The 27,213-nt window shown below is 54.6% G+C and overlaps 2 protein-coding genes and 1 long non-coding RNA gene across 3 annotated transcripts in view; 1 reads left to right on the top strand and 2 right to left on the bottom strand.

Moving 5' to 3' along the window:
• The window catches only part of CYS1 (cystin 1), a 22,639-nt gene extending 12,039 nt beyond the window's left edge, over positions 1-10,600 (top strand). Inside the window, exons 2-3 of the mRNA XM_053891163.1 lie at positions 4,727-4,779; positions 8,994-10,600. Of these exons, the coding sequence (XP_053747138.1) occupies positions 4,727-4,779; positions 8,994-9,108 (168 nt within the window). The 3' untranslated portion in view covers positions 9,109-10,600. The remainder of the gene's footprint in view (positions 1-4,726; positions 4,780-8,993) is intronic.
• A 4,863-nt stretch (positions 10,601-15,463) lies between these two features.
• LOC128773690 (uncharacterized) lies at positions 15,464-17,131 on the bottom strand. The gene is made up of 3 exons (XR_008418115.1): positions 16,986-17,131; positions 16,533-16,690; positions 15,464-15,745 (listed from the first exon to the last, which is right to left on the bottom strand). It is a non-coding gene; the product is annotated as an uncharacterized LOC128773690 (long non-coding RNA).
• A 202-nt stretch (positions 17,132-17,333) lies between these two features.
• KLF11 (KLF transcription factor 11) lies at positions 17,334-26,617 on the bottom strand. The gene is made up of 4 exons (XM_019452225.2): positions 26,398-26,617; positions 24,190-24,459; positions 21,749-22,712; positions 17,334-19,998 (listed from the first exon to the last, which is right to left on the bottom strand). Exons 1-4 carry the CDS (start codon positions 26,437-26,439, stop codon positions 19,718-19,720), a joined length of 1,557 nt encoding a protein of 518 aa, XP_019307770.2. The 5' UTR covers positions 26,440-26,617; the 3' UTR covers positions 17,334-19,717.
• Positions 26,618-27,213: the final 596 nt, after the last annotated feature.

Here is a 27,213-nt window from a genome sequence, read left to right on the forward strand (position 1 = left end):
GCAGCGGTACCCCTTGGGGTACCCCTGAGAAGGGGCTGTGCACCTCTGCCATGCGGCCGGCCCCCACTTGCAGACAGCGTCGGGCGGGCAAGAACAATGCGGACAATGCGTTGAAGCTGGCTGGCCGTCCACTGCCCACCCCCACAGGGCCTGGGTTGGCAGGACATACCCAGTGCGTGCTTCCTTCCATTTCCCACCGCGGACGTTTCCCAAGGAACATGTCAGAACGCATTTCTCCGGGAACAACGTGTCGTACTGGACCCTCTCCTTACGCCTTGAAGACCACGATGTTCCCTGGGCCAACCTCTTCATGTGCTCCAATTACCTTCCAGGGGGGCTTTGTCAGACGTCACTCTAGATCGGACGTTGGTTCGGATACTTATTGGTCGTCGATAGGGTGGGTGTTACACTAAGGATGAGCCGGATGGATAATGGGTAAGTCCCCATTATGCAGACGGGTAGACTGAGGCCCAGAAAGCCTCACGATCCGCCCGGAGGCATATCATTATTAAATGGCAGAACTGAGAATTGAACCCTTTTCCGTATTAATGCTATTTTTACTCAACTATGCCGACTGCTGTACAGATTTTAAACTCAACATTATAACAACCCAGCAACTTGACATACAACTTAATTTGGGAAATATTTCGTGTTTATTGTGTGCCCAGCTTGGAGAGCTGTAAACTTGGGAGAACTGATACTCTTGCTGGGGAGGACTAAGTAACGTCAACAGGTTAATAACTAGACGACAGTATAGAATACAGCATCGGTCCGATGATAGAAACGATAATAGCTGATACTGAGAACTTACTAAGTGCCAGGCGCTTTGGAATCACCCTAAAATATCTCACAGAAAACTTGCGTTTCACACGGGAAACCAGGGGTGCCCAGGTGGCTCAGTCAATTAAGCGTCTGACTCTTGGTTTCGGCTCAGGTCACGATCTCACAGTTCGAGAGTTCAAGCCCCACGTCGGGCTCCGTGCTGACAGCATGGAGCCTGCTTGGGATTCTCTATCTCCCCCTCACTCTCTGCCTCTTCCCCACTAGCTCTCTATCTCTCTCAAAAATAAATAAACATTGGGGCGCCTGGGTGGCTCAGTCGGTTAAGCGGCCGACATCAGCTCAGGTCATGATCTCGCGGTCCGTGAGTTCGAGCCCCGCGTCAGGCTCTGTGCTGACAGCTCAGAGCCTGGAGCCTGTTTCGGATTCTGTGTCTCCCTCTCTCTGACCCTCCCCTGTTCATGCTCTGTCTCTCCCTGTCTCAAAAATAAATAAAACGTTAAAAAAAAATTTAAAAAATAAATAAATAAATAAACATTAAAATAAAGAAAGAGAAAGAAAGAAGAAAGAAAGAAAGAAAGAGAGAAAGAAAGAAAGAGAAAGAAAGGAAGGAAGAAAGAAAGAAAGAAAGGAAGGAAGGAAGGAAGGAAGGAAGGAAGAAAAAAAGAAAAGCAAAGGTCAGGAAAACCACCCACAACCTCATAGCTGGTAGGGCAGGGTTTGGTCTATCACTCTTTCAAAATTCATGCCCTTGACTGCCACATGCCCACACTATCCAACACTATCCACCCCCACAGTCTCTGTGCTCTTACACATATTGCCAGCTGTTTAATGTGTCTAAGACTCACTTCTCCAGTGACGTCGCCAGCACCTCAAGGACGTGGAGCGCACGTCTCCATGGCAGCTGATAGAGCCCTGGGCACGCTGGGGGCGCTGGGTGAATGGCTGTTGAATGATTGATCCGTGTGATTACATCTCCGACTCAGAGGAGGGAGGGGGGCTTTGAAAGAGAATGTGGAGAGAATATAAACAGCTTCCTATGGAAGCAAAGTCCTCTCTTTTCACAGTGTAGGATCATGGAATGAGGAACACAATTGCTGTACTATTACAACGAAGACACAAAACCTTTAAACCTTCCCAATGTCTGCAGAATAAGTAAGGTCCCTGTACCCGGCCTGAATGCATAGGTTTAATCTCAAGTGGTCCCAGACTGGAAATGCCCCTGAGGTGCCTGGCAAAAGTCATCTTACTCTTAAGCCTCAGAGGATACTCACAAAGAAGTTTCCAGGGACAATGAGCAGCAAACCATAAAAAAAATAACCGACTGTGGGGCACCTGGGTGGCTCAGTCAGTTGAGTGTCCAACTTCTACTCAGGTCATGATCTCACTGTTGGTGAGTTTGAGCCCCACGTCGGGCTCTCCGGTGTTGGCACAGAGCCTGCTTTGGATACTCTGTCCCTCTCTCTCTCTCTCTCTCTCTCTGCCCCTCCTTGCTTGTGCTCTCTCCCTCTCTCTCTCAAAAATAAATAAAACGTTAAAAAAAAACCAACTATGCAAGGGACCCAGTGGAAACTAGAAGAAATAATAGAAGGGCACCTGGCTAGCTCAGTTGGTGGAGAGAGTAATTCTTGATCTCAGTGTTGTGAGTTTGAGCCCCACATTGGGTGTAGAGATTACTTAAAAATAAAATTAAAAAAATTTTTGCATTTCATTTCTTTGAGAGAGAAAGAGAGAGAGCTTGTGCGAGCATGGGAGAGGGGCAGAGGGAAAGAAAGAAAATGTTAAGCAGGCTCCACGCTTAGCACGGGGCCCAGTGTGGGGCTCAATCTCACGACCCTGGATTGATGACTGGAACCAAATCCAGAGTCGAACGGATGCTCAACCAACTGAGCCACTCAGGTGCTCCCAAAATAAAATCTTGAAAAAATAGATCAGTGAAGAGCTCAGTTATTTGGATTACCTGGCACAGGTTATAATCAATTTATGTTTATTCTGTTTAAAGAAAATCCCTGCAAAGGACAAGGGCCTAGAGAAAGTGACCTAGTATATTTGAAAAAGAACCAAACAGAACTTGTAGAAATGGAAGCTAGAATAAACAAAGTTAAAGGTCCCGAGGTACAGGTTAGCGGGAGATTAGACAGACACAAAGAGAAGATTGGCGAGCTGGAAGACAGAACTGGAGAAATGACCCTGAGCGTAGCAGCCAGATGAGGGTCGGATCAAGAATGCTCGAGAAAAAAAACCACAGCAGACTTTATGCTGTGGAACAATAGAAACTTTCCCTTTCAATAAGGGAGCAAGACAAAGATGGCTGTTATCATCACCTCTTTCCATGTGGTGCCAGAAGTACAGAAAGGTTAGGGGGAAATCAAATGGCCATTATTCCCAGAGAATGTGAATGGGAACAAAAACAATACAAAGAGAATCTATAAGTAGATTATTAAAATTAACAAGTGAATTGGTAAGTTCACTGACCACCCCCCTCACCAATATTTAAATTTCTGTTATATTTTTGCAACAACAAGAGATATAAAATAAAATTTTATTTTAAAAAGATGACGTAGGGGCTCCTGGGTGGCTCAGTTGGTTAAGCATTCGACTTCGGCTCAAGTCATGATCTCACAGTTTGGTTCATGAGTTCGAGTCCCATGTCAGGCTCTGTGCTGACAGCTCAGAGCTGGGATCCTGCTTCAGATTTTGTGTCTCTCTCTCTCAAAAATAAATAAACATTTAAAAAAAAAAGATGATGTTGATGGAGCGACTGGATGGTTCAGTTGGGTAAGCATCAGAATCTTGATTTCGGCTCAGGTCATGATCTCACAGTCGTGAGATCAAGCCCTACATCAGGCTCTGTGCTGATCATAGAGCCTGCTTAAGATTCTCTCCCTCTGCCCCTCCCCTCTTGCGTGCAGTCGTGTTCTTTCCCTCAAAAAAGAATTAATTTAAAAAAATTAAAATAAAAATAAAAAGATGTTGTTGATAATAGCATTGCAAACACCAACCATCTAGGAACTGGTCTAAAAAGAGACATCCATGGTCCCCACAGGGAAAATGAAAAAAATTCCTTCAAAGACTAAACTAGGGGTGCTGGGTGGCTCAATCTGTCAAGCTCTTGGTTTTGCCTCAGATCAGGATCTCACAGTTTGTGGGATCGAGCCCCAAGTGTGGAGCCTGCTTGGGATTCTCTCTCCCCCTCTCTCTCTCTGTCCCTCCACCATTCTCTCTTGCTCTCTGTCAAAAAGAAAAAAATAATAAATCCACTTTAAAAAATAGTTGCTTAAAAAAAAAAAAAAAGACTCAATTAAAGAAGCCCTGAATGAATGGAGAAGATATCAGTTCCCTCCAAATGATCCATAGTTTAATATAAACCCAACAAAATCCCCAAGGTTTTTTTTTCCCATAAAGTATGACAAGTTGATCTCCATACATATATAGGGAAATGCAAAGAACCAAGAGTGGTCAAGACTCTTTTTAAAAAAAAGGGGGGAGCGGGGGAAGACTTGCATGAGCAGGTGTTCAGGCTCGTTCTAAAGCTGTGTGCGACCTATGGGGCGAGGCACTGACTCCCGGAAAAGCCCACACACAGCTGTGCACCGTGTCCGTGCACCCTTGTCTTGGGACAGAGACGGCTTGGCCGGGCAGAGAGGACGGCGGACGGTGACCCCTGGAGATGAGAGATGGGGGGGGTAGCGGGGGTACCTGGCTGGGAGGCAGGGAGTTGCTTTGTGTGAGCTTTGCAAAGTCGCCCCCTCCCCCAGCCTCAGCCCTCCCACCTGTGAAATAAGTGGACGGAACTAGAAAGCGGGAGGGCAACTTTTCGGCGCTGGGTTGCCTAGTCCCGGGTTGAACGTGGTGGTGGCCGTCATCGGCCGGCAGAAGGCCAGAACGTTAGGCGGGGCGCACCGTTGCCAACATTTTGATGCTCCTTCCTTTTGTCCTTTTCCAGGTGTCCTCAAAGCAGAGCGCTGACGACCACCCAGGGAGCAGCAGTGTCTACGGGTAAGCGCTAGGTTGGGGCCAGCACGTTGCCTCTGCCATTTACTTTGAGGGAGGGAGAGAGAGAGTCCCAAGCAGGCTCCACACCGTCATCACAGAGCCCCGTGCGGGTCTCGATCCCGTGAACTGAGAGATCATGGCCTGACACTTAAGAGTCAGACACTTAAACGACTGAGCTCCCCCCCGCCCTGCCGATGTCCCCGAAGCCACAGGTTCTTGTGTCGGCCAGCTGCCCGCAGAGCCCTTGTGGCTCACAGGTCGCCGTCCAGATGCGGCCCTGTCCTTACAGGGAGGGCCCCAGCCACAGGAGCTCAGAAGCCCTACGCCTCCCAGCTGCGTTGTTGATCTTCCTCCTGAGAAAGGCCAGCCTGACCCAGGTCATCCAGGGCATTCCCCACCTCGCTCGTTCGCTCCAAAACTGTGTGCAGGGGCGCATTTGTGGAAGAGACACGGGCCTCAGCCTTCAGGAGTTTATAGCCTGAAGGGGTGACAGATGGGTCTCCTGTGATGGCATTACAATTTTCTCGGGAAAGTGCTTTTAAAACCCCTGTAGGGTTAGCTGAGGACCCCGGGCCTTCTCTGTTCCAGGCCATCCCGCCTGGCTCTGGGCCGAGTGACCAGCAGCCCAGCGGGAGGCAATGACTTTGGGCCCCTGTTCTGTTCCCCCCCGGACCCTGCCCTCCTGGCTTCCTCACCTCCAGTCTGATGACTGTGATCCGCCCTGTCACTGGCATGTGGGTGACTGTGGTATCCAGGACCATGGGTGGGGACAGGTGTCAAACTTTGGGCTTAACAGCTGTTTTTCTTACTGATTCCAAATGGTTTCAGGGCAAGAACCCTGCTGGTTTCCCTTACTTAACACACATTAAAAAAAAAATTTTTTTTTTAACGTTTATTTATTTTTGAGAGACAGAGACTGAGCAGGGGAGGAGGAGAGAGAGAGGGAGACACGGGATCCGAAGCAGGCTCCAGGCTCCGAGCTGTCAGCACGGAGCCCGATGTGGGGCTCAGACTCACAGACCGCGAGATCATGACCTGAGCTGAAGTCAGCTGCTTAACAGACTGAGCCACCCAGGGGCCCCTTATCTGACACACGTTTGCAAGGGTCCTTCCTGGAGGAGCTTGGTCTCTTCAGAAGTGCAGGCAGCGGGGGGGAGCCTGTTTCAGATTCTGTGTCTCCCTCTCTCTCTGCCCCTCCCCCTTTCATGCTCTGTCTCTCTCTGTCTCAAAAATAAATAAATGTTAAAAAAAAAAAATTCTTTAAAAAAAAAAAAAGTGCAGGCAGCGCGCTTAGGGGAGGTCAGAGAGGGGACAGGAGCAGCCTGAGGGCTCACGGAGGAGTTGGGGATGATGACAATGGTTTGAAGGCACGTGGGAGTTCACCGAGGGGAGGGGGCGGTCAGAGCAGCCTCTCTAGCCGAGGACGCGGTGTGCAGGCAGGTGGCATCTGGGCACAGGGCGGTGAGGGCACGGAGGGCGGGAAGGTCTGGGTTGTAGAGAGGGCACTAAGTGCCTGCTGGGACCCCGACTTGGCGTAGAGGGTGAAGCGGTGAGAGCACATACCCCCACCCCCACCCCTGCACCAGCAGTCAAGGCCCAGAGCCTTATCAGCATCACGGAGAGCCCTGGGCCTCCTTCAAACCCTTCTCACGGCTCTGCCTGCCTGGAGGAAGTGGGCTTCGTGCTTGGCAGCCGGGTGTGGTCTCGTGAGCTGGGGCGGGACACCATGTCCCACTGTAACGCCTGCCCCGGGGGGCGCCCGAGCATGTGGCTCTTTCCTGGGGACCTGGGGACTTGGGGACAGGCCTGCCTATGGGTCCCCAGGAACGAACCGCCCACAGCTCAGTCCTGGATGAATATTTCCACTGATTTTAAAGAGAATTAGCGTGACTTTCTCCAGTTTCCTTTCAATTTAGAAGGGTTAAATTCTACCACGAATGAATTCGTTATTTCTTCTTTTCGAGAGAAGAGGCCACACCCCAGGACGCCCCTCAGGCGTCCCCACCTTCCCCAGGAGTCTACTTACTCGCTGGCCCTGTCAGGCTCTTTCGGCCTGCCCCGGTGCCTCAGGAAGGAGGACAGGGTCACAGAGGCAAGCTCTGTGGGGGCGCTGACCCTCCCCAAGGTCAGGACAGGCGGCAGCCTGCCTCTGGTCCCCAAACTTGGGCTCCGCGGCCTTTGAGGAGAACCCCCTTGGGGAGTGAGCAGCAGGTCTCCTGCCCCACACCTGCTGTGGCTCCCGTTGCCTCTGGGCCCTCCGTGGCCCTTCTCCCCACTCCCTCCCTCCCCCCATGCAGCTCTCTGGGGCAGGCGGTGGCCACACTTCCTTCCCTGCCTCCTCCCCCACCCCCAGCTCTGCTGTCAGAACCTGTCAGAGCGGCATTTCTGGGAGAAATATCCTAACATCTGCAGTTTGCTTTGAAATACCTGCAGAAATCAGATGAAGTGGATGGTGTGATAAATACAGCAAAAAAACATGTATTTACTTAATCGTTGAATCTACAATTTCAACCTTTCTCTATGCTTGGCAGTCTTTGTAATAAAATGTTGATGAACAAAATCCTTCAAAGCCCGGTTAAAATATATCCCCCCCCCCCAAACTCTCTCCCTCCCCTCTGTCCTCATCAAGCTGGTGTCTCTCCCTCCTTGATTGCCACCCAGCCTCCACACTTGTGACCTGTAACGTAGCAGCTACACAGGACAGGCGGGCTTATACCCTCGCCCAGCCTCAGGAAGGCAGGATGGGTCTCTGACTCATCCCTGGTCCCTCACAGCACTGGGCACATAGTAGGCGTCTCACAGATGCTTCTTGGAAAGGCCTGTTTGATGTAAACCTGGGCCACGGGGGCCTTGACCAAACGTGAAAACCTTTGACCCCCGAGACCTGATCATCCTTGATGACATCTGCGTCCTTCTGAGGGACGAGGGCGGAGACATGTAGAAGCATCAGGGCCGGGCCGGTCAGGCTGGCTTTGTGGACACGGCCGGCCTCCCCTGAGATCTCTGGGGATCGGGCCACAGAAGCTGAGGCCCCAGGAGGGGAAGCCTGGCGATCGCGGTGGCTCCGGTCTGTACCTGCCACTGAAGGTCCCCCAGGCCGGCCACCTGTGTTCATAGGTGGGGAAACGGACCTGGAAGGGGGGAGCCGGCCCAGCCCTCCGACCGGCAGGGCAGTGCGGGTTCCCTCTCCAGCACAGCAGCGAGCCTCCGGCAGGCAGGCGGGAGGTCCCCGCGACACGACCGGGGAGCGGCCGGAAAGAAAGGGAAGTTTGGGGTACAACGAACACCACCCAAAAGCCCCTACAAAGTCCAGAAAGTCAGGGGGTGAACCATCAGTTGTAGGCTGGAGGGAAGCACTTTCTGAAGGCTGGGTAGCAGGAACAGGGGTCTGACTGTGGTCGCTTCTCCCGCGTCCAGTCCTGTCCGAATGCCGCACCTCCTGTGTGACCCCCGAGGGCGTGGGCCCAGCGCGTCAGTCAGGCAAACGGATGTCTGCAGTCACATTTGCGAGGGGCTGTGCAGCGTGTAAGATTCAGAGTCACACGCTATCTGCACGGGATATTATTTATGCCCTAGAATGAATTTATGGACACAGCTCCGTTTTATTTCGTTGTATTGTATTTTTTATTTATTTTTTGAGAAAGAGAGAGAGAGAGAGAGAGCCAGCTGGGGAGGGGCAGAGAGAGAGGGAGACACAGAATCCGAAGCAGGCTCCAGGCTCCGAGCTGTCGGCACAGAGCCCCACGCGGGGCTCGAACTCACGGACTGTGACATCATGACCCGAGCTGAAGTCTGACGCTGAACCGACAGAGCCACCCAGGCGCCCCTGAGCACAGCTCCGTTTTAGAGGGAAAACATTTGATGCTCAGAGCTGCAAATGCCTCGGCCAGGCTCGCAGAGCTAGTAAGTGACAGAGCTGGGATCTGAACCCTGGCCCTTCTACCCTGAGGGCCCTGACCCTTAAACTTCCCAGCCGCTGGCTTCCTCACCTGGGTAAGTAGGGGGGAGTGAGGTCTTAGCGGATAATGTCATGGGCAACGAAGCCAGAGCAGTAGGCAGAGGCCTGCTCGTGTAAAAGATTAAGAAGGTATCCCACAAAGGTTTTCAGTTTGGGTCTGAGGACAGATCAGGAGTCCATGAAGGGGCCGTTGTAGAGATGACGAGTTTGAAGGTGACATCTTACCTCCTGACACCCTGTCTGTGTCTCCGGCCCGCAGAGCCCCAGACGGCAGCCACGGGAGGCCAGACGGGCAGTCGGACATCCCCGCCGTCTCGTATGACTACTCAGAGGAGGCGCTGATGGCCAGCATCGAGCAGGAATACTGTCGCTGAGGCCTGGCAGGCCCCCCGCCCCCGCCCGCCTCCGCCGCTCCTCTGCCACCGGTCCCACCTGACCCGACTGGGGTGGCGCCTCACCTCCCCCTGTCCAGGCTCTGGCTGGAGCTGAGCCCCCTCCAACACGCAGTTACTCCCGGCTCTTTCGAAAGACCCGGCTTCCAGCAAGCTGGCTCCAGGGGTCCGTCGTGCCGACCATGGCCTGAAGAGCGACCCCGGGGCTGCCCCACAGGTGCGTGGGCGGGGGATCTCCCCGACGCTCCTCTCAGTCCCCGGGGAGGGCTTGCCTACAAGGTCCTTCCCCTCTCCGATGGCCCTCTCTCTGTCTGGGCTGGGGACAGCTCACCGGCTCACCGGCTCCGGCTGCCCTCTGTGGGTCCCGGGGCAGGGCCTAGAGTCTGCATTTCTAACCAGCTCCCAGGTGAGACCCAGGCCCCCGGGGCCCCAGCCTCCCTTGGGGTAGGAGGGATTGAGTCTAAGCTGCAGACCTTCCTTCCTGGTGCTGGGCCTGGGTGACAGAGGGGAGCACAGGGCCGGGAGCTGGAGCCCCCGGTTCTGATCCTCCCTCTTGCACTCCCTTGCAGCCACTTTCCCCTTGTGGGCCTCAGTTTCCCTCTCCAGAAAGTGGGTCCTGGAGGCTCTTCCGGGCATTCTGGCCCTGACAGTCTGGAATTAGACAATTCCAGGCTTCCGTGATCCCTGCTGTTCCGCCACCCGCTGGGGCACAGGGCTGCCCCCCGCCTGCTGAGGGTGGGCGCCCCTGTGCACCCGTCGGAGGTCTTGAGGGACACCCGCCCTCGGCAGACCACGGCCTAACGGGACTGTTTTACTCTCTTCCCACCGGGTAGAAGGTAGAAGGGCGTCAGAACAAAGGGGCACGTGGGGGCGACGTCAGCTTTGGCCGAAACCAGGATGGGTCTCAGCTTGCTGCATTTACCACCTCCCTGGCGTCGCCTGCAAGGTGCAAGAGCATCTCGGGAGCTGACGAAGGGCCCGTTGGCACCGTCCCCAGACCCACGGGCCTGCTGCCGTCATCGGCAGGCGGATGTTGCCATGAACTTTTATTACTCGACAAGAGAGCCTTTGATGGGCTGTTCCATGGCTGGGAGGTTCTTCCCGCTGAGCCAGAGGACGGCCCGACGGAGGCTTCCCACAGCCGCCCCTGAGGGATGGACCAGGACCTTGACAGTGACAGCTCTGCCCCATCCAAGCCCCAATCCTCTCTTTTGATCAGAGATGACAGCCATTACTGTTTTAATAATATGAAACACTCCTTTTAAGAGAAGTTAAAATGTTATTCAAGGACAAGGCCTTGAATTCAATGATGTAAAGTGTTTACAAGTTTACGTCGTTATTTTGTTAAAGCAGAAAATGTTCAGCCGGTTTCCGAGAGAAAGATGATACCCCTGCCTCATCCAGGGGAAACCTCACACAACCCTCAAGGACACGAAAGTGTTAAGAAAATAAAATTCCTCATGTCGTTACTGCAGTCTGTGTGGAAGTCAAGGTGAATGCCTGTAACCAAAGCGAAGCAGTTGTTCCCAGGTCTTTTATTTTTTTTTTTAATTTCTTGGATTCAGAAAAGTGTCTTCTTTTTTTTTAAGTTTTTAATGTTGACTTTAAAAAAAATTTTTTTTAATGCTTATTTATTTTTGAGACAGATAGAGACAGAGCATGAACGGGGAGGGTCAGAGAGAGAGGGAGACACAGAATCCGAAACGGGCTCCAGGCTCCGCGCTGTCAGCACAGAGCCCGACGCGGGGCTCGAACCCACGGACCGGGAGATCATCCTGAGTTGTCCTGAGCCGAAGTCGGACGCTGAACCGACCAACTGAGCCACCCAGGTGCCCCTTGTGGTCCAGAGTCTCAAGCCATTTCACACCGGGCTGCCTTTCGTGGGCTGTGCCCCCCTGGAGGCCCTGCTGAACGCTGCCCAGGGCTGCGTCTTCCGAGCCCCTGCCACTTGGAGACTGGCCCTCCGCTGGATGCCAGGTTCGTGCGTGAGCCAGCTCTGGTCTCTGTTCGGCACGACGTGCTGTCTCCAGGGGCCGGCACACCCAGAAACATGTATTCACCCTGGAGAAGGTAAAGGCCGTGGGAGAGGTGTAGCCGACGCCCCACTGAAGGTCTAATCCACGTGGGTGGAGGTTTTTCTGGCGATAATTAGGCAGAAGAAAGGCCTTCTTGGGTGTCACCGGGAGGATAAAACACGTCTGAGGCTCAGGAAGGAGGCAACACGAAATCAGACCTTTGGTGTGGTGACATCTGGACCCCCTGGGGACAAATCCCACCTTGACAGGTGGCCAGGGCTCTATGTTCTGGCGTGCTGAAATCTTCAGTTTCCAGGGCTGGAAAGGAAAAGCTGCTTTTTCTGTGGGGTGTGGACACGGGGAAGGAAAGGCGACACTCGGTGTAAGTCCTGACGGACGCCCCGTGTAGCGGGTGTCTGGGGGGTGTGGCTACACAGGAGACTGAAGGAGTGCGTGGTTTCGTGTAGTGCTAAGGGCACGGGGCTGCCCTTCCCAGACCCCGACTTCCACCAGTGTCAGGGGCCTGTGGCCAGCTGTCAGCAGTGACACCACTTGGCAGCGAGAATCACCCGTGGCAGCGTCGCTTTGGCTTTCTTGGCTCGATCCCTGGGGAGCTGCAGCTGGGACGATCCCAACGTGGGCTGGCTGAGCCCCAAGAGGCTTCGGACAGTTTGTAGGGAAAGCGGAGAAAGTACAGAGGGAAGGGCTGAGGTTCCTACTAATCTGGCAGGAGAGAATCTGAGTGGAAAATAAAAATAATACGACCTTGGTGGCACCTTACGCGAGTGAAGCACAGGTCACAGAACCATGGCGTGTGTGTGTGTGTGTGTGTGTGTGTGTGTGTGTGTGTGTGTGTAATTTGTATAAGTACCTGAAGAGGGTTTGCTCCCGCCAGGGTCTGTGCTAGGTGGGCCCCGGAGGTATAAAATGCACACGTGATAGGAGCGAGCCGAGTGCCAGGCGAGCAGGTGCAGGGAGCCTTTGGGGTCTGGACCCTGCGGGCCCCGCTGCTCACGCGTCCTCGGAAAACGTGGGGTTGGAAGTAGCGAGGCTCCGCCTGGAGGCCGATCGGCTTCTCTCCGCAGCGAGAGCTGGGAGAGCGCCTCGTGGAGGGAGGAGGCCCGGACTCTGGTCTTGGCCTCACTTTCCAATGATCCCGGCATCTTAGCGTCATTTTTCCAGCGGGCAGAGGTCTGTCCAGCCTGCCGCCCACGGTTACCGGGAGGCTTAAATGACAGACGTCTGGGTGCGTGCTCTGTCACTGCAAAGCCCATATAGGTAAGAAGTGGGGGCCTGGTCGTGAGGAAGGGGGACCCTGTCGGGCCCCTCAGTGTAGGTGGATGGGCTGGTCTGTGCTCCGCAGGAGGCCAGTCGGGTCTGGGGTCTGGGGTCTGGTCTACCAAGAGGGCACAGCTCTTCCTCGGGGATGCCCCTGAGGCTGCCAGGGAGGACCCATGGCCTCAAGCCCCCCCTCCGTCTACCAGCAGGAATTCTGCATCTTTCTGGTATTCCCTGTGTTATGTTTGAGAGGTCCCCCGGCCGCGTACTCACAGGCCTGGGGACCCCATGCTCCGTCGTGCCCCCTTGAGGCCAACCACAAGGCTCTGGGCCTTGTGAGAAAACACGGTTGCCTCAAGGGTCCCAGCCGCTGCCAAGGCCAACGTCTTAGGGTCTTTTTTGGGGGCGGGATCACGCCACCCCCTCTGCGGTGCTTCGGTATCCCACAGCGGCACTGCCTGGGCACTTTGTGACACAAAGTCCCCGGATTTGCACGCACGGCCATCTCCCTGGATTTGAACACGGAGCCCGGTGGGCACAGGGCTGGCCCGGCCAGTGTCCTGTCCCCCTGCGTGTACCCCTTGTGCCTCCTCCGACCAGCCTCGTTCTCAGAAGACGTCTAACCGTGTCAAGTCACTCTTCGAGAAGCCGATAGGAGCGATGGCCCCTCGGCCCAGAAAACGGACCCCTGCCCGTGTGTGACACGGCTCCCTTTGGCTTCAGGGTGTTGACGCCCCCGAGGTTTGTGCACGCGCGGATTGCTCGGGGGCACCTCGGCGGGTCTCCAGGATTCTCCGTACGGTCCTCTCTTCTCCGGCGCTCTGTCCTGTGATGTCTCACCGCCTTAGTGTCCCTGGACCGTCAGTGCCGTCTCAACCAGGGACTCCTCTGGGTCCTGCCTGGTGTCCCCTCCCTCCACGGCAGCCTGGACATTTCCTCAAGGCAGCAAACGGGGGCGATTGTAGGGTTCACCCCACTGATTTCCTGTCTCTCAGGGTGACCGTCTTTCATGGCCTAAGGTCCAGTTCCTTGGAAAAGCTGGCATCGTGCCCTCGCTCTTTCAGATGTGAGGGGGTATTCGGTTCTTGTTACTCCCTCTTGGGCAGGAATGGAATTCGTGTTTCTATTATTTTAATGTTCACGCTGTCACAAGTTGGCCCGTGGCCGTCCCTTTGAAAGGCTTCTTTGCTGTTTAGCACAGTCCCTGCCATTGTCAAAGGCAGCCGGCGATACGAGAATACGATGTAAGCCTGTTCTGGTATTTCTGGGCCCCAAACAGCTACCCTTCAAGGGGCCCCGGCTCCCTGGGGTAGGAAACAACTCAGCTTTTCTTCTACATGCGAAATAAAAGTGCCGGACGCTGAGACGGGCGTGTGATCTCTTGTCTTTACTTGGTCCTCATTTCACAAATGAGGAAATTAAAGTTCAGAAAGGTAGACTGTCTTCCAGCAACACAGGGCTGCAGGGGGTCGGCCTGCCTCAGCCAGGCTAGCGAAGTGGCCGGTCGGGAATCCAAGGCCTACGAGACCTCTTGGCGGAAAAGAGGGCCGCTCTCTTGCCCGCTGCCTCTGCACGCGCGCCCTCGGACTGGACACTGGGAGAGACAGGACTGCCCACCTCCTCGCCTTTCCTGTGGAGACCTCACAGCCTTTGCCTCTCAAAGACCATCTTTCTCCCATCCAAGTACTCACCAGGCCCGACCCTGCTTAGCTTCCGAGATCAGACGAGATCGGGCGCGTTCAGGGTGGTATGGCCGTAGACCATCTTTCTTTTTTTAATCTTTTTAAATGTTTATTTATTTTTGAGAGGGAGGGAGAGTACAAGTGGGGGAGGGGCAGAGAGAGAGAGGGAGGCACAGAATCCGAAGCGGGCTCCAGGCTCCGAGCTGTCGGCACAGAGCCCGACGTGGGGGCTCGAACTCACGAGCCCCAAGATCATGAGCTGAGCCGACGTCGGACGCTTAACTGGACAGCCGTCCAGGTGCCCCAAAGCCCACCTATTTCTCGACATGCTCCCTTCTCTCTGCTGGTCAGTGTCTCCTAACTGAACTCCTGCCCCAGCCTCACCCCTCCGGTCCCTTCCGCCAGAGCGGTCTGACCCGAGCATAAATTCCGCCCCCCCACCCCTCACATTTAACAAACACTGAGGGAGTCACCTGAGCCCTGCAGGATGCTAGGCTTTAGGGACACAGACAAGCCACAGGGAGGGGTTGTCACCCCTGTCCCCAGGGAACCCACCGTCTATGGACGGGGGACAAACAGGCGGACACAGGGGTGTGGTTACAATGACAGGTCCCTGAAAGAAGGCCGGGCAGTTAATTCCGCCAGGAGAGGCGGTGGAGAGTGGGCACGAAAGGGAAGTTCAGGAAAGGGGGAGAAGGGCAAAGACCCGCAGCCTCCCCACATCCCTCCCCAGGATCCAGGTGAGTCCTGGAGCGGGTGTGGCCGCTTCCCTACTCCTGCCCCGGGGAGCCCTCAGCGACGCTTGCCTGGCCCTTAGGGAAGACACCAGGCCACCTCCCCGGCAACACCCTCTCCGCTCCGCCGGGGGCCCTCACACCCCACCCTCTGGCACCTGCAGCCTGGGGCGTATGTCGGCATCCTTGTTCTGCGCACGCTGCCGTCCTCTTCGGGGCCTGGAAAACCTTCTCCTCACCTTCAGTTCAGATGTCCCCCCAGGAGGCTTTTCCAGTGGCGCCATCGGCCACTCACCGCACCGCGCTCCCCGACCATCTGTCTTCTATCCTGTTTGCTGCTCAAAACGTTCCTCGTGTGCTTCCGCGTCTTACCTAGAGGACTGTGAGCTCTCTGGGGGCAGAAACCAGAATGACTCACCTCTGGGTTTCTGCCCCAACGCAACGGACTCCATTAAATGGTGCTGGGTGGTGGCTAAATGGATGGATGGGTGAGGGGTGGGTGGTAGATGGAGGGGTGGATGGGTGGATGGACAGGGGGGTAGATTAGACTCGCAATAAAATTCAATAACATATGACAGGTTTTAGCCTTGAGGACAGAACCTCTAGCCTTTTTTCTTTAATGTTTATTTTTGAGAGAGAGAGAGAGAGAGAGAGACAGGGCACGAGTGGGGGAGGGGCAGAGAGAGAGGGAGACACAGAATCGGAAGCGGGCTCCAGGCTCCGAGCTGTCGGCCCAGAGCCTGACACGGGCCACAAACCCACAAACCACGAGATCATGACCTGAGCCGAAGTTGGATGCTTCACCGACTGAGCCACCCAGGCTCCTGGACAGAAACTCTAGTCTTACGAGAGTCCAGAAAAGGGGGGAGAAGACTCCCCAGAGGCTGCCATCAGAACTGGGCACTGAGAGCTGAGGAGGAAGTGTGAATACTGTCACTACTTTGTAGCACTGCCATCTCCACTGGACCTGTGCAGCCCTGTCCAGCACTTGGCTCGTGGCATCTTATCAGCTCTGCTTGTTGGCCACTTTGTCCCCTGAGCTCAGCGAGACGTGCTGGGGAGCGGCAGGCTGCCTGCAGGGCCAGCTCGGGACAGTCGTGGAACCCACTAAACTTCTGAGTGGTGAGGGGCCTTTGGGAACGAACCTCCCTCACTCAGAGGGGACGGTGTCTCACCCTCTAGGGTGGGGAGTCCTGGTGCCTGGGCTTTCTCTCGAGAGGGGGTCACAGATATTAGGAAGATGTCTCAAGTTCCTCATCGTAGAAGTCCCCGAACGAAGGCAGGTTGAAGTATGAGGGAGAGCGGATGTTAGAGCCAGAAAGCAGTTAGCGGTTGGTGGCCACAGAGAGGACAACAGGTACAAAGGCAGAGGCTGGCCCCTGGCAACAAACACGTTCGGAGTCGGAGAGACTTTCCTAGGCAGATTGCTGAATTGCTGGAGGCAAGGCCCATTGTAAATCTTTGATCCCCCCCAACCCCCACCTGCATGTGCACACGCACACACACGCACACGCACGCACGCACACACACGCACACGCACACGACCAGGAGCAGCGTGGCCTACTGAATCACTTCCCAGGTCGGCTGGCTCTGGGAGGCAGGGAGTCAACAGGCCCGTGACAGATGGCGTGTGAAGTGCGAAAGGAGTCCAGGTGACTCCAGGGTTGTCCACCGGGACGCTAGAAGGATGGACTCACTGTTCTAAAGACGGTGGGGCCAACTGTGAGGCACGTAGGTGTGGGAGAGACGCGGGGCTCGGTCATTCCAAGTTTGAGATGCTAAGTGGACACAGCCGGATATGGGACTCTGCTGCTCAGGTGAGAGGCGCACAGGACCGAGGCACACACGGGAGTCTCTACGGTAGAGATGTTATTTCGGAGTCACGAGACTGGAAAAGATCACATGGTTGGCGGGGCGGGGGGGGGGGGGGCGGCAGAAAGGGGGGCAGGGAGAGGAGGGGGTACCAGCGAAGGAGCAGACAGTGCAGCACGAGGGAGGCAGGAGTGTGGCCCGTGGGGCAGGGCTCAGCTCTGCCCAGCGCCGCTGGCAGAAACGGATGAAGACTGAGGCCTGAACTCGGGGAGGTCTCTGCTCCCTCAGTGAGGTGTGGACGCGGGCCCCAGCTGGAGTGGGTTCAAGACAGAACGTACCCCAAGAGCAGGAGTAAAGAGCGTGGCTCCGCAATACACTTGTCAAGTCCGGGCTGGAGTGGAGGGAAGAGGCTCCCTCCCGTTCCACCTTGTCACAGGTCACGTGGCTCTCACGGTCTCACCCTGCCAGAACCGGACCAGCGTGACCGCGGTCACACAGAGGCAGCCCCTTCCCTCATTTCCTTTGTAGAGAATCCTCCGAGGAATCTGAAGGGTGCCCCGGGAGCAGAACAGAACCCCGGACAACAGAAGGGTCGGGTTGGGCCAATATACAATGAATTTTGTTGATTCTTTTCTGAAAAGATACTGGGGTGTGTCCCGGGGCAGCTAAATGACACAGGACACAAGTTCAGTTTTGCAAATCAAAAAAGTTTTATAGGATTCAAAGAAAAAAGTTACATCACACATGTTCATTTAAATAATGTCAAAGTCTGTTACATAAAACGTAATTCTGAAACATTTAAAATTTTATTATTGAAACTACAAAAGGCTCAAAGTCAAAAAAGATCAAGCAAACTGCTCAGGCAATAAAGTGCACGGGGGGGGGGGGGGGGGGGGGGGTGAGGAGGGGGGCTGCCGCACGAGCCCTGCTCCCAGCAGAGGGACTCCGAGCTGGGAGGACACAAGGTTCTGGTTCTCAGGATAGTCTTTTTCAGATGGAAATTCCCCTAATTTATAGTCTTTCAGTGAACAAAACAGAGGGGGAAAAGTTTACAGAAGGTATTTCTAAATCTAATCAGGAAATGGAAGTAGAAATCAAAACCATTTTAACACATCTATTCTTTACAAACAACACTGCTCAGAGAATGAAGTTTAATGCGACGAGCAACCCGATTCTCAAACACCCTGTGTTATCAACAGTAGGACTTCCATTACTTTGCATAATTAAGAAAAATATGCAAATTGAATGCCATTTACGACATAGAGTCAGAAATATTTATGCTGATTTAAGATGTAAGTAGAAAGAGAAAAGATGGGGGGGGGCGGTGAGGAAACACGAGCTACAATATTTAATTATGGTTCTCTTGCACCTGTCTTACGTCCCATGACCTGTAGGAATACTCAACAACGAAGTGTACAAAAATGTGAAGGCCATCTGCACGTAACAGCCAGCACTCAGACGTGTACGTCAATTAGCGGTTGATACCAAAGGGCAATTTACAGGGTGTCCAGGTGATGGTTATCATACTAAAAGGACCTGAACATAAAACCTAATTGTATTTATTTAATATTTCACCTTACCATCATTTTGATAAAAGTAAACGCCAATATAACAAAGACGCAAAGGCAAGACCTAAGTACATGCGGCACAATAAAACCCGTTCCCGGGCTCACAAGGCGGTGCCACGTTCACACGTTCCTTGCACGCACCGTGTTGCCTGGATTCCCAACGCCGTCCAGCAAGAGCCATCTCCGTGGCTCCCCGGACACCAGGGCCACAGTGTCTGTGTCATTAGGGCTTGAGATCACACGGATTCAAAGTGCTGCCGCGGGTCTCATCTTCTAGGCGGATTGCAAGATACCCCGTTCCAAGTAATTTCGTCTGATCAATTTCCTTCAAATCAAACGAACGAAAGAGAAGCTGGGTAGCACCAGTGCCATAGAGCGTAACTCGCACTTCCTAGAGTTCTTAAAGGAATCGGAATATTGGAGCTGGGCTGTCTGCATGTACACTTTAGCTCAGATCAACTGTACTCTGGTGGAAAGTTCCTCCAACCGGTAAGGACATTTTCTTCTTCTCTAAGGAGTCACTCTACCCACAAAACACTACGCGTAAGGCCACAGCAAAAGAAGTCGACTGACGACTGAGGAAGCGGCTGGGTTTGAGTGCTTACGTTACCTTTTTTTGGCGTTTGAGGTACAAACAGGCAACTAAGTAGTTTGCTCTCGGTAAAGCGAGGGCCCCCAAAGACGCAGACGCTCAGATCCGACAGCAGCTCACCGCTCACCGGGTACCTACCAGGTATTTTAAATTATTCTCTGGGGCACATCCTTCACAAGTCACACTCCGGACATAGACAAATGACTCGTTCTACTTAATCAAAATTTCAATTCCTTGGGCCACAGCCTTAAAGGAATGGTTGCCGGGAATTTCCCTCGAAAATGCTATGAAAAAGTTAAACGCAAATCCCTTCCCTGCCCATTTAAGAAGCCCCTATTCAACCAGTTCTGATTCGTAACAATTCTTAAATCTAAAGGGCCTGATTATAGACTTGTAATTTTTTCTTTTTGTGGCCGAATAATGTGCCAAATTGACTAAAAGTAGAGTTATTGTGAAAAACATCGCTGAACGCTGAAAAGAAGACTGTAAGATCACCTGTCTAGAAAGTGGTGATCTGAACACCAACAATATAAATATTTTAATAAAAAACAGTATAAAAATTAGTACCCTGTCTCATTTCTATAAAACACGAATAGAAAGGCTGTAAAAATCCAGATTTTGTAAACTTTATTGCCAAAATGTCTATTTGAACGCTGGTGATTCCGATGATCAAATTTTCTTCCATTTCCTCAAAAAAACAAAACAAACAAAACAAAACTTCTGAAACTACGAAAGATATCGAACAGGGTCCCAACCGAAAAAGGAAAAGTTAACATACTTTCATCAGAACCAGCTCCCCACTTTCTCCTAGCCCCCCCAAGAAAAAAAATTTTTTTTTTGGGGGGGGGGACAGTTCCATTCCTGAAAAACGCTTTTTAAAATTTGCACTGGCAATTCCCTGGCTGACCTCTCAGGCAGAGGCTGGCAGGCCCACTAGCGGGCTCCCGCATTTCTCTGCCGAGGCGATTCCGTTCAGCTTGCCAACCTCTGCCTGCCAGCCAGGGGTCTTCCTGGCGGTCATGTGGCGCCGGGCGTGCTTCGTCAGGTGGTCACTGCGCATGAAACGCCGATCACACACGGGGCACACAAACTTCTTCTCCCCGGTGTGAGTTCTGCGGTGGCGAGAAAGTTCATCAGAACGGGCAAATTTTTTATCACAGCCATCCCAGCTACAGTTAAAAGGCTTCTCTCCTAAGAGGCAGGAAAACACACATTAAAGAAGACGTAAATGCTCAGCGGCTTTACCGGACAGGTTAATTCACGTCACTTTTAAATTATGTTCATCAAAATCTAAGAAAGTAGTATCCCCTTATTCTGGTACTGAGTTATTCAAATGTCAAGAATTCTTCCAAAATGCATTTCTTTTTGCCACACCCAAAATACAGAACATATATGTCAAGGCTCAAAGATGTCAAACTAATGTCACATTTCGCAAGAAATTTTTTCAAAGTGTATTTATTTTGAGAGAGAGAGAGAGGGAGAGAAGGGGGGAAGAGGCAGAGAGAGAGGGACAGAGAGAGAATCCCAAACCGGCTCTGCACTGTCAGCAGCGTGAGCCCGATGTGGGGCTTGAACCCATAAACCACCATATCATAACCTGAGCTTGAAATCAACGCTCCAGCAACTGAGCCACCCAGGTGCCCCAAAATACACCCAGGTGTTTTTTAAATAAAAACAAATCTTTCATTGGTATAGCCTAGGGTAGGGGGAAGATTCTTGAAAGAACAATTCCTTCCCTGAAAAGCAGAGCCCCTTAGAGGCACCCATCCACTCCAATACAGCCAGGACTCTCATGCCTCAATTCTAAACCCTGCTTCATTCTGCCGGTCGGAGCTGCCGATATTCAAGCTCTGATGTGCTAACCTAAACCCGCCTACCTGAGATGCATTGTGGAAAACAATACAATGATCACTCCTTCCAGTTCGGCCTTTCCTACGCTGTGTTCCACAACTCGCTATCGTCCTACAAGCCATCAGCAGACATTTCGGTGGAAGGGAGTTCCGAGATCAGGGGTTTGTACTACAGACCCTGCGTGACCGGCTACCGAACTTACATCTGTGTAAGGCTGCGACCCTCCGAAAGGGGAGCTTGGCAAGCAGACTGTTTAACCACAGGAGCCTCACAGACAGAACAGAACACCAACTCAAGGAACAAGAGTGCCACAGAACATTAGAGATATTCTGACCTAATCTACCAAAGCTGAAACTCTACCAGGCAGCTCTCAGACCTCAGTCAAACACGAAGGCCACCAGCCCCATGTAGCTATGTAAGTATAAACTTAATGAAAAAGTTACTTCCTTGGTCCCACTGTCCGCATGTCAAGCACGTGCGGCTAGTGGCTACCTTAACTGGGCAGAGAACACTTCCCTCGTTGCCCAAAATTCTACTGGACCGAGCCGATGAGATAAAGATGTCACCAAGTCATCAGAGTCTCGGAGTTCTTCCGAATAAGAAACCGTATGTTCCCCCAAATGAGAAAACTCCATGCCCTTAAAGTTCACATATTTTTGAATTCAAACTTTTCCATACTTTAGAGACACCTTTCCCCAGAGGGAACCAAAATATTCCGTAAACTGATGTTTACGGAATGTGAAATCCATGTTTTCTAAAATGCTGAAAGAAAGACTGAGGAGTTTCCGGCAACGTGAAGAGAAAGAGACAGTACGAGCACCACCTGAGAAACCTATCAAAGAACCACGATCCCAGAACCACACGTTCTATGTGCGGGGATGAGCGGACGGCACGTTCCAGAAAAACCAATGATGGTTATGTTCGTGTGAACCCCAATCCCTACAAGACCACGAGGGTTTTTCAGGACCAAAGGAAACAGGCCAGATTTCCTCTCCTCCCGGTGGTTTTCACGTGTCCCTCCCACCGGAGGCAGGCTCAGGCGCGTCTCCTGAACACAGGACCCGGTGTCCTCACGCCTGTCAGGACTCACCTGTGTGAGTGCGGAGATGGGCCTTGAGGTGGGAACTTTTGAAGTAGGTTTTCCGGCAGCCTGGGACGTTGCAAACGTAATTTCTCCTTCGGGAAAAGTCTACCTGAGGGGCACAGTTCTGACCGGAGGCGATGAACACTGGAGCAGGGGCCAGGGGCAGGAACCTCGTCCCGCCCACGGCCATCCCGCCGGGTGAGGCGGCGGCAGGCGGGGGCAGGGGCCCCTGGGGCAGAACGAGCATCACGGCTCCCTGAGGCACAGGCGGCCCCACGAACACAGGCTGGGGCACCGGAGCAGCGTGGGGTAGGATGGGTTTCACGGTCCCCACAGACACCTGGGGAGGAGGCTTCAGAAAAGCCGGTAACGTGCCACTCTGTCCGGTCACGGGGATCATTTGGCAAAAGACAGGGGAACTGGGGACAGGGACGGAGATCACAGGGGTGGCTTTCTTCGGCAAGTCACTCTCAGAATTCTTTGGTGAGCAGGTTTGAACTGCGACAGGCCACACTGCCTGCCGGCCTCTGTCCGTGGGGATCAGGCCACCAGACTCGCGCAAGCAAGGCTGACAGGACAACGAGTCGGTGTTCAGTAGACTGTCCGTGAGTCGTGTGCCCGGCAAAGCTTCGATGTGTCCCAGAAACCGTGCTTCTCCTTCTCTGTTGACGGGAAGCTGGCGTTCTTGAACCTGGGCAGTAGGAATGTGGCCACGAGCAGGACTCCCCCCGGTGTGGCGGATGACACTCGTCACCACGGGCCTGCAGGAGGGGCCGGGGTCTGGCTCCAGTGGCTCCGGCTTCAAGCCAGGAAGGCCCCTCTCCGCCTTCCCGCTCGGCACTTGGGCCGCCTCAGCAGAGGCTGGGGGCACGGCCGTGACCATGCACGCTTTGGAATCAGTTACTTGGGAAGCAACAAGTGTCCCTGTCGATGGCTCCACACGATCAGGGCTCTGAGGAGGAGTCATGCACTTAAAAAAAAAGTACTGTGTGAAAAGGTTGTTTTGGTTACATTTTAAAGGGGACTCACTTTGATCACGTTGTCCCCAATGCCTTCAAAGAGTATCTAGAAAAAACTCATCCAAGCCCGCTCGCAACGGCACCCAGCACGTTTCAAGGCAACGTGAGATACCTTACTTCCTAGGCTTCTTCCCCCTTATCGGACCTCTCCCAAACCAATCAATTTGCTTAGTTTTAAGAATGTCAGTGTCCTGGGGCACGTGGGTGGCTCAGTCGGTTAAGCGTCCGACTTCAGCTCAGGTCATGACCTCACACTCCGTGAGTTCGAGCCCCCCCGTCAGACTCTGTGCTGACAGCTCGGAGCCTGGAGCCTGGAGCCTGCTTTGGATTCTGGGTCTCTCTGTCTCTCTGCCCCTCCCCTGCTCATGCTCTGTCTCTGTCTCAAAAGTAAATAAAAACATTTAAAAAAAAATTAAAAAAAAAAGAACGTCAGTGCCCTCCTGGGCTTGCACGGCCACTGAAACGAGCAATTTGAAGTATTAGGACTACAAAGGAGAGAACTAATTTATATTCAAACTAAGAGCTTTTCCCAAGAATTTTTGATTCTCAATTTTTTTCAAAAAAACCCCCCGGCGTTAGCCATTCCACACACACTTATCCAGAGCCTACTGGATGCGAGGTAAAGATCTGCTGGAACGATCCCCCAAAGGCCAGGCTCCCACCAGCGGCGCTGCCTGAACCGAGCCTCCCTCGTAGCACCCGACACCTCCCGCCTACGGAGCCCGGTGCCAAGTAACTGTGCGAGGGGGTTCTGGCTCACTGTTCGTCTAATTCTCCCCACTGTCCACAAGTCCCTTCTCCTCCCTCCTCCCCAGTCCGCCCTCCACACTCTCCTTCCAGTGCAAGCTTCCAGCCCAGCACCACAAGATTCTGATTTTCGCTTCTGTTACCAACGGACCATCCTCAACTTCTCCAAGCCGAGAAGCGGTCTCTGCCAGCGATCCTGTAGCGTCAGCAAGGCGAGAAAACAAACACGAAACCTTGCTTGACTGCACTCAACTGGCACACGTGAGAAGCGGGTTGCTCTGGGGAGGCAGAGGCCAGCACTCCAACCCAGCTAATGAAGGCCAAAGCACAGGCTGTCTCTGGCTGCCACCCGTCTTTCCTGATCCCGGACGGGGGCATCGGGGCGGGGGGTGGGGAACTAAGCCCCCACTCCGCAATTCCCCAGGGAAACGAGTGCGTTTTACCTCCTCGCATCGATCTGCAGATTTCATCTTATGAACGCTGTGCCCTGTGGCTGCGCGCTATGATCTATCAGCGGAAAGAGCACATTTTGAAGGGAGAAGAGAAGTTTGCACCCTGAGGGTCCACAGAGGTTATGCACTCGACTAGCAGCACGCCAATGACTCTACCCGCAAGGTCTTCAACACATTTATTTAACGTAATCCAGCCACTACATAAAATGCTCTTCTCCCCGCTTCTTACCAGAGTCGATAAAGAATCGAAGTCCTTTGGTAGCTCAGGCGCGGCTGCGTCAACATGCACAGCGGTAGTGACATCCCCAGAGTCCGAGACAGGCGTGAGGGGTCTTATCTTTAACAGGTCACCTTTCTGGGATCTTTGACCCCAGGCGCTCATGCAGACAAGAGCCTCCACGGCTTCGATGTCATTCTGCTCCAAGACGCTGCACGTAGACCTTTCGCTGTCGTGCCGCTTCCTCTCCAGGATCGACTCACAGATGTCCACGAGGTCCACCTGAAGGCGACACAACACAATGGCTTCTCAGTCCGGGGCAAGCGGAGGGCGCGACCCCGAGGGGCGCGTGGATACGCACCCCAAGCACGTGCACTGCACAAGTCACACACACACGTGACTCCACACACAAACCCCGTGTCCTAGAAAAATACGCCAACGGAACATTCATGTCAATTTCACTTTTTTTTTTTTTTTTTTAAGCCAACGTTCTGAAGAGTGAGGACGACTGGACTCGGCTGGCAAGCCAGTGTCCACGGAAAACCCCGATTGTTAAAAAAAAAAGCTAAGTTAATGTTTTCTTCCAGTAAATGACCAGTAAGCCTTTAATGCCACAGGTGTAAGCCCCGGGGGAGACACGGACTCGGACTCTGAGTCTTCGGCTGGCGAGAGGAAACACGGCTCTTCAGAGCTGGCACCGCCACCCGAAGAGCATCCCTACGGATGCGTTTCTGGAACTCTCTGAAGCACTGAGCACAGCCTTCTAAACTCGGGGCATCACCACATGCAGAACTTCCCGGCGGCTGAACTCCACGTGTGCCAGGAAGGTGGAGCCCATGCTGGTTTAGCCCTGTTCCCCACACTCAGAACACTCAGTCACTCCTTAACGCCACAAGGCTAGGCGGCAGACAGGAAGAAGAATTTTAAAAAGCTACTGCAACCCAGGAGAGGGACATCTTTCCTGCGTGTCACACCGGTCTTTCCAAGCAGGAAGGGGGGACAGAAGCAACTGGAATCCACTGATCCCTTCCCAAAGACCCTTTAAATCTGCAAAGATACACGTTTCCACTCAGCTCGCCTCAGCATCAAATCCTTCTGTCCCGCGGGTCCCCCCAGAGCAGGCCAGGAGCGTGACCGCCGCTGGCCGGGCTTCTGACCTCGGCCTGGTCCCCGGAATCATGAGGTCACAGACAGGAGGCTGCGGACGGCAGGTATGCAGCGCACTCAGACCTCTCTCTCTCAAGCCCTCAGGGTCCTCGAGTCTCGACGACCAAGGTCTTAGCCGCCTTCAAGCCCGGACACGAGGTGGCCAAGGCTGAGGAAATAAGCACCCTACTTCACCTCCCCCGCCCCGCCTTCTTTTCAGCTTTGCCCCGCCCTCTTCCCCTCACCCATCGAATGTGGTCTTCACGCCAGCTCTGCCCCGCCCACCGCATCTGGTCTTCAGGCCAGTTTTACCCCGCCCCTGCCCCGCCTCCCCGTCCGCTTTGCCCCGCCCTCCAGCCCCACCTACCGCAAGTGGTCTTCCAACGAGCTTGCTCCGCCCCCTAACGTACCGCCCTCCCGTCAGCTTTGCCCCTCCCTGTACCCCCACCCACCACCTGTGGTCTTCAGGCCGGCCTTGCCCCGCCCCCATGTACTGCCTTCTTTGCAGTCTTGCCCCGCCCCTCACGTACCACCTTCCTTCCAACTCTGCCCCTCCCCTGCCCCGCCTTCCCGCCAGCTTTGCCCCGCCCCCTACGTCGCCCACCGCCTGCCGGCTTCCCGCCAGACTTTGCCCCACCCCCAATCCCGCCCGCCCCACCCCCCGCGTGCCACCTTCCCGCCAGCTTTTACCCCGCCCCCCTCTCCCTTTCCATCATCCGGACCCCGCCGTCCGCGTGTCGCGTTCCCGCCCGCCGCGCCCCGCCCAACGGCCGCCTCCTCACACGGCCTGGTGACGTCATGGCTGGAAATAGCCCCGCGCTGGGAGCCGGCAAAGCGGGGGCCGCTGCGGATACTCCAGACAAAGATACGCGTAGGGCGGCGCGGGGCACATGCCCCCGCGCCACTCGGCGCGTCCCTGCACGGCTGCTGCCCCTCCCAGCTCCTGAGCCCGCTCTGGCCCCTGACCGCACGGCTCCGCCAAGGCCCCGTGCGTCCCCGCCCTCCTCCACGCCCCGGCCCCGCACAGGCGGCACGTCCCCGCCTCGCCCCGCGCTCAGATGGGCGCTCACTCACCGCATGCGCGTCGCCCGGGCCCACGGAGCCCGGAGTGTGCATGGTGCCGGCGGCCCGGAGGCAACAAAGCGGCCGCGGGCGGGAGCTCAGCGCACGGCAGCAGCCGCACGTGCGCCGCGGGCGGCGGCGGCGACCCTGAGCTCCTGCGGCCGGCGCGAGCCTCCGCCCGCCCGCGCCGCTCTGCCCCGGCGCGGCCCTCGCGGTGCGGGAGGGGCGGGGCGGCCGCGGAGGGAGCGGCCGTGGGGGCGTGGCGCGAAGGCAAACCAAAATACACCGCGCCCCCACCGGGGCGGGGCCGGGCGCCCACCAGCCAGTCCGCGCCGGGCCCTTGCGCCGCCGGCCAATGGGCGCCGCGGGGAGCCGCGTGATCGGAGCCTGGTCGAGGCGTGATCTGGCAGGGCGGGATGCGGCACGTGTTTTGGTCCGAGCGAGGGGCGGGGCCTGAGGACCTGGAAAGTAGGGGAAAGGTCCCGGCGGCTGCGGCGGCCGCGGCGGGACTGAGGGGCGGTGCCCACGGTGCTGGGGAAGTACCCTGGCAGGGCTGGCTGGGGAGTGCCACGCCGTTTAAAGGGGTACCGCCCGCAGCCTGCCCAAGTGCAGGACCCGTGGAGTGGATTCGACTCGTAGAGGGAACCCACTGGGTTTTGCTTGCTTGTTTTTATTTTGATTGATCTATCGTCGGCTCCTAGGAGTGCATCCCTGACCAGGAAGAGTTCTGAAAGCAGGCTGGCTCCCGGTGACCCTCCTGCATCCATGGCTCCTTGCAGGCACCCAGATCCCAAGCCTCTAGGCCTGAGCCTGCCTTTGACGCCCCTT

Source organism: Panthera pardus, unplaced genomic scaffold, assembly GCF_024362965.1.
Source record: "Panthera pardus isolate Hobbes unplaced genomic scaffold, ASM2436296v1 HiC_scaffold_26, whole genome shotgun sequence".
NCBI lineage: Eukaryota > Metazoa > Chordata > Mammalia > Carnivora > Felidae > Panthera > Panthera pardus.